Below are 7,246 nucleotides of genomic sequence, written 5' to 3' on the forward strand. Positions count from 1 at the left end.
AGATCAGTGTCTGAGGGTCCTGCTGCTGATTTAATCATTAAGAAGTTGGCTTATGAATATGCTAATAAAACTTGCCAAGCACTACTCAGAGCGAAATGTAAAAATGCCACCCTTGATGACTTCATCAGAGCTTGTGCTGATTTATCTCCATCCATGATTCAGGGAATGGCTTTTGCTGCTGCTTTGGGTGGACAGGTGCCAGGGACTTCCCAGATCCTTAAACAAAAAGGGGGATGTCCACAGTTAGGTGTGAGGTTTTTTTTTTTTTTTTTGTAGACATCCTGGACACTTAACTCTCAACTGTCCTCAGAGATCTACTGAGGGAAGTGCCCATCTTCAAGGAGGATTCTCAAGCAGTATTCCAGCTACAGTGTGCACATGCTGTCAGAAGAGCAACCATATTGGTAGCGCAACTGCAGATATAGATTCCATAAAAATGGACACTCTTTATCCCCCACTAGAGGTATTACTGGTAACGCCCAGGCTATCCTGCAGGGAAAACAATGGCAGGACCTGTCCCAAACAATGGGGACAGTTGTCAACAACCAATTTCTTCAGACTTTTGCCCAAGAGTTGACTCCCTAGACAGGGCTACCCCAGGTAGCACCGGTATGGACCTCAGTGCCTCCTCCTCAGTCATATTAACTTCTGATACCCTCCTGTTAAAATGTCAACCGGAGTATTTTGCCCTCTTCCTGAGGGATTTCTGGGATTAATTATTGAAAGAAGTTTAAGCTCTTCCCAAGGCATTCATGTATTCCCAGGAGTAATTGATGCTAATTATATTGGGAAAATTCAAATAATTGTTAAACCAGGTGACAGAACATTGATTATTCATAAGGTACAAAGAGTAACACAACATTTATTACTACCTTTTAACAAAACTCGAACTGATCTGACCTCTGCTCTACAGCAAACTACCTCTTTTGGTTCCAGTGATATGGTGTTTTGGATAGAACAAGTAAAAAGGCAAAGGCCCTTAAAAACCTTAAATATTGAAGTAAAATGCATGACTTGGCCCTTGGACACTGGGGCTCATGTCTCCTGTATATCAGGAAAGGACTGGCCCTCTTCGTGCTCCACCACTAGAACTGAGTCCTCACTTACTGGTGTAGGAGATGCTGCTAATGTTGTACAGAGTTCTGCTATCTTACATTGGCAGGGTGGAGAGGTTACTGGAACTTTTCAGCCTTTTGTTATTCCATCTTTGCCCTTTATTATTTTGGGTCGAGACATTTTGGGCCAAATGGGGACATTCTTGATTTCATCTGCAGACCCAGTTCTGCAACAAAGGATGAAGATGGCAGATGAGCCAAGAAAAGGAGTTGGTAAACATTTAAAAGATTCAACTGACTCTGTAGCTGTCAAAGCAAAAAACAGGCATGGAATGGGATATTCTTTTTCTCTGGGGTCACTGAATTAACTGCTGAGAAGATAGTCTGGACCATTGATGAAAGCATCTGGGTTGAACAAGGGGAACACTTCCCCTTTAATGGTTGGACTGCAAACTTGTATAACCACTCTGGAAATCAATTTGTCAGCTTCTTAGAAATGTATGAATATTTACTTTTATCTTAGACCTACCTATACCACTCCAGGGCATATAGCCAAAATGCTCCACTAATACCACAGGGATACTTGATCAATTATATTCATAGCAGCTTTATTCGTAATAGTTACACATTGGAGACAACCCACTTTTCCCTCATCTGAAGAAGGGATAAAGAAAATGGGGTTCATTTACATGATAGAATATGCTATTAAGAAGGCATAATTTTTCTACAACAAATTCAGATGCACCTTTATTATCCAATCCCTAAAAATACGTTTGATTCTGCAAACAAATGACATAATGAAACATTGTTTTCATAAAATAAAGAACTTTTAGACTGAATGGGAAAGAAAGATTTCAGCTAGAGAGATGTTAAGAGTAGTTCATGCTCAGTAGTTAAGATTACAAAAATGTTCCATTTCCAGCATCCACATTGGGAGTATCACAGTCTTCTAACTCCAGTCTAGAGGAGCCAATTCTGTCTTCACTTCTCTTCAAGCATCCGTTTATGTGTTCACAAATCCTTATACACATTCATGAATGAATAGTAGTATTTTAAAATATTGTTTTAAAAATTCAAAACATAGAACAAAACACCCCAATGGTTTAGGAGAGATGACTTAGCTCTTAATGCTCTCACAGAAGACCCTAGTTGGCTTCCTCATGGTCATGCTGAGAGGCTCAAAATGGCTTGTAACTCCAGCTTTGTGGTAGAACATTAGCATGTTTCCAAATCCTGGTTTCACTACTAAGAATTTGCAAAACCACAATAATAAAAGTGTAAAATGGAGTACACATGACTTAGAGTTTGAATAAATCATTCTTTTCTGGAATCTTCACAATATGGGTAGTGTAGGCCTTGTAAAAGGGGAAATTTTTCATTAATGAGTCTGCTAAGAGAAACAGACTATTTATAATTTAGTTTTCATTATGCATATTTGCGTGTACAAGTATCCATAGAAACTAGAAGAGAATGGTGGGATTTCCCTAATTCTAATGTTACAGGCAGTCTTTCTATGGGACATGGGTGCTGAACTCTAGAACTTTGTAATAGCTGCACATGTTCCTAACTAGTGAGTCATCTCTATTCCACAACAGTCTTTTAATGACTTTTAGCTTCTTCTCCCGAAATGAGATTCCTTCCTTCTAACTTCCTTCTTTTCAATCTCTCTTTCTCTTCTGTTTTTTAAATTTTTAATTTTACCTTTTCCTTATTCACTTTACATCCTGCTCACTGCTCCACTCCAGGTGTCCCCCTCACCCAATTATCTCCCCACTTCCCCTCCACTGGTCATCTCCCCAAACCTTGCAGTTCATGTTTGAGCAAGACAAACATGAACTCTTCCACTTCCACTTCCTCTTCCACTGAGGCTATTCAAGGCAGCCCAAGTAGTAGAACATATCCCACATATAATCAATAACTTTTGGGATAGCCTCTATTTCAGTTGTTTAAGACCCACATGCAGAACATACTGCACCTTTGCTATATATGAGTGGGGGAGGCCTAGGTCCAGTGTGTGTGTGTGTGTGTGTGTGTGTGTGTGTGTGTGTGTGTGTGTATGTGTGTGTTTTGGCTCAGATTTGAAGAGGCCTAAGGGTACAGGTTAGCTGACACTGCTGGTCTTCCTGTCAAGTTTTGTATTTCCCCTTCAGGACTTGCAATCTTTCCTCCTATTCTTCCACAAGAGTCCCCAAGCTCCATCCACTGTTTAGCTGTGGGTGTTTGTATCTGACTGAGTTAGCTGTTTGGTGGAACCTCTCAGAGAACAATATGCTCCTGTCTGCAAGCAGAACAGAGTGTCACCTGTTTGGTGCCTGCTGATGGGGTGGGTCTCAAGTTGGTCTGGTGATTAATTTGTCATTCCCTCACTTTTTGCTGCATCACCTATGCCTGCATTCCTGTAGACAAGATGAAGACACATGGTCAACTATGTTCATAGCAGCTTTATTCATAATAGCTGGAAACTGGAAACAATGTAGATATCACTCAATTGAATAATGGATAAAGAAAATGTAGTGCATCTACACAATAGAATACTATTCAGCTATTAAAAAGAAAGACTTCATGAATATCATAGACAAATGAATAGAACTAGAAAATATCATCCTGAGTTAGATTGCCCGGACAAAAACAGACATATGTCATATGTATTCATTGGTAATTGGAGATTAGCCATAACATTTATACCCCATAGACACACAAAGAGGTAAATAAGGAGGAAAGCACAAGGCAAGATGCTTGGATCACATTTAGGAGTAGAAACAGAATAATCATAAAAGGCAGAGGGAGGAAGGGAGAGAAGTGAGTCAGAGAAGGACATGAGGGGATTTGGGAGATAGGTTTATGGAGAGACAGGGGAGACCCAGTGGCCTGAACAATGAATGCCAATCTGTAGCTGCCAGGGTTGGGGTGGGGTGGGGGAAATCTTTCGGAACTCTGAGAGACCTGAGATGAGGGTATTTTCTGGGAGTCAATGGGGTTAATCTTAGCTGAGATGCCTGTTGGTGGGGATATGAAACCTGAAGATGCTACCTTCTGTAGCCAGGCAAGATGCCCAGTGGAGGCATAAGGACACTAACCTACCAACAAAACTTTTGACACAAAATTTGTCCTGTTCTACAGAAATGCAGGGACAAAAATGGAGAAGAGACTAAAGGAATCGCCAACCAATAACCAGCCCAACTGGAAACCTATCCCATAGGCAAGCATCAAAATCCTGGTATTATTAATAATAATCTTGTTATACATGCAGACAGAAGTCTTACACAACTGTCCTCTGAGAGGATCTGTCTAGCAGCTGACTGAAATAGTTACCCACAACCGAACATTGGAATAGAGGTTGGCGATGCTTATGAAAGAGTGGGCAGAAGGATTGAAGGCCCTTAAGGGGGTGGGATTCCCCACAGGAGGACCAACAGAATCAACTAACCTGTACTTCTTAGAGCTCTCAGAGACTGAGCCACCACCAGAAAAAGAACACACAAGCTAGAATTAACCCCTGGTACATATGTAGGAGACATCCAGCTTGTTCTCCATATGGCCCCCAACAACTGGATTGGAGGCTATCCCTAAAGCTGTAGCCTGACTGTGATACCTGTTCCCCAACAAGAATTCCTTGTCTGGCTTCAATGGGAAAGTGTGTGCCTAATTTGGTAGAGACTTGATGGATCAGGATAGGGGAATACCACCCTCTCAAAAATACGGGAGAGGATATAGGGGAGAATTTCTCTGAGAGGGTGTCTGAGAGGTAGCAGCACTTGGGATGTAAAACAAACAAACAAACTAATTAATTAATTAATTAATTAATTAATTAAAATACTGCCATGTATTTTCTAAAGTTTATTATTCTTTCTTAATTTTACCTCTATACCAGATTATAGTCATGTTTTTAACAAATGCATCAGAGACATTTCAAAGAATATTAATGGATCTTACAGATTGACCATTCATGATTGTGAAGTTATTTCAAATACTCATACATAATGGAAGCTAATAGTATAGAAAGATGCAGATGATATTCCTTTCTCCAAGCCAATTTTCAATACTGATATCATTCACTGATTCAAGACAGTGAGAATGTATAGAATATAATTGCTGAGTGTTTTTCATGGAGAATTGTATGCTGACACATCAACATCACACATGATGTCCTCAACTGAAGAGAGGAGAGAAGCAGAAAGACACTTGTTTTTTTTTTCTCTCTTTCCAATTTGCTGTTGCTCAGTGAGAAGGTTTTTAGGAAAAGATTGAGAGTGTAATATGACAGTTGTTTTTTGCACAGAGGGTGAAGAGTTTATATGACATCCATGGTGGAATTTAAAAATATATTTATCTTTATTCTCTCTATCTGAATGTTTTGTCTGCATCTATGTTGGTATCACAAGTACATGTAATGCCTTGAAAGACAAAGGAAGGCATCAGATTGTGGGGAGTGATCATGTAAGTACTGGGTTGCAAAAATTTTCTGTACAAAAGCAAGAAATATTCTTAACTGCTAAGCTAAGTTTTTCCCAGTTTTTATTTCCCCCGAAAAGTACAGCAGATAGGATTTTATATCAAATTGACATCCTGAACTAATTGTAGCATGAAGGACCTCAAAATTTTATGTGGAGCAAGAAAATCGAAAAATAAAGTTCAAAGTGAGGAATTTCTTTTATATGAAATTCCAGAAGAGATAATCCTCTCAATGTGAATGAAAAATCATCTGTTGACATTTGATTCAATTTCATAATAATTGATGTAGGAGGAATCAGAGAAATGACTGGAGAGAGGAAGGATGGACTGTAACAGAGCTGAGAAGTAAAAAGTTAATAGAGAACATGAGACTTAAATCATAGATAATAGCTGACACACTTGGCAATTATATCCCCCATTTCATTCATGTTTCAGCAGCATACTATTTAGGTCTAAATCTTAATTCACTGTTCTGAGAAGAATACAGTCGGTGAAGCACCTGCTTGAAAGCATCCTTCACCTGTTTGTTCCTTAGGGTGTAAATAAAAGGATTTAGCAAAGGGGCCACCGATGTGTTGAGCACAGAAACAACTTTATTTAAAGCCACCCTCTCCTTGGCTGATGTTTTCATGTACATGAAGATACAACTCCCATAAGTAATAGAGACAACAACCATGTGTGAGGAGCACGTAGAAAAAGCCTTTCTTCGCTGTTGAGCTGAAGGGAAGTTTAGGATGGTTTTGAGGATGAGTGTGTAGGACAGAATCACTAAGATCAAGGTGATGACAAGTGTCATGACTGCTATGACAAAAGCCATCAATTCTATTAACCGCGTGTCTGTGCAAGACAGCTGCAGGAGAGGAGAAGTATCACACAGGAAATGGTCTATTGTTTTGGAAGCACAGAAATCCAGTTTGAGTCCCAGCATCAAAGGGGGTAAGATGACGAAGAACCCAGTCACCCAGGAGCTGAGGACCAGCAGGTGACACACTTTGCTGTTCATTATGATAGGGTAGTACAGTGGTCTGCAGATGGCTACATAGCGATCATAGGACATGGCAGCCAGAAGGTAAAACTCTGTGACTAGTAATAGAAAAAAGAAGAAGAATTGAGCTGCACAAGAATTATAGGAAATTGTTCTGTCTCCAGTGAGAATGCTCATTAAGAACCGTGGAATACAGGCAGTTGTGAATGCAATTTCCAAGAAAGAGAAATTCCGCAGGAAAAAGTACATTGGAGTCTTTAGGTGGGGATCCAGCAGGGTAAGGAGTATGATCACTAAGTTCCCCATCATGCTCAAGATATAATTGAGAAAGAGAAACAGGAAAATCAGAATTTGTAGCTGAGGGTCATCTGTCAGTCCAAGCAAAATGAACACAATCTCCACCGATTGGTTCTTCATTTCTCTTTTTTTCCAACTAAGTCTACATAAAATAAAATAAAATAAAATAAAATAAAATAAAAATTGTAAAGTAAAAATATAAAGAAAGAGTAAAGAAAAACACAAACAACTAACATAAATAATTAAATATGATAGTTGTTCATTGATTTATAATCATAGCAAAGTTCATTTCAATATAACCACTTTCAGAATTTTATTTATAAAATAAAAATAGTTAATGAGTTTATATTTCATCTCACAAACATATATTACACCTCATTGGCATCTATTTTAGTTTCCTATTTTTGGAAAACAAAAAACAAAAAAACACCATCTCCTAAGTTTACATGGAAAGGAA

The 7,246-nt window shown here is 39.0% G+C and overlaps 1 protein-coding gene across 2 annotated transcripts; it reads right to left on the minus strand.

Moving 5' to 3' along the window:
- Nucleotides 1-868: 868 nt before the first annotated feature.
- Nucleotides 869-6,909, minus strand: Or6c211 (olfactory receptor family 6 subfamily C member 211). Of its 2 annotated transcripts, XM_017594695.1 has the most exons (2): nt 5,993-6,909; nt 869-890 (listed from the first exon to the last, which is right to left on the minus strand). In XM_017594695.1, exons 1-2 carry the CDS (start codon nt 6,907-6,909, stop codon nt 869-871), a joined length of 939 nt encoding a protein of 312 aa, XP_017450184.1. The 2 variants fall into 2 exon arrangements, with proteins under 2 accessions (XP_017450184.1, NP_001000069.1); NM_001000069.1 differs by lacking the exon at nt 869-890 and having other exon boundaries at nt 5,950-6,909.
- Between the last annotated feature and the right edge of the window lie 337 nt (nt 6,910-7,246).

This window comes from Rattus norvegicus, chromosome 7 (genome assembly GCF_036323735.1).
Source record: "Rattus norvegicus strain BN/NHsdMcwi chromosome 7, GRCr8, whole genome shotgun sequence".
Classification (NCBI taxonomy): Eukaryota; Metazoa; Chordata; class Mammalia; order Rodentia; family Muridae; genus Rattus; species Rattus norvegicus.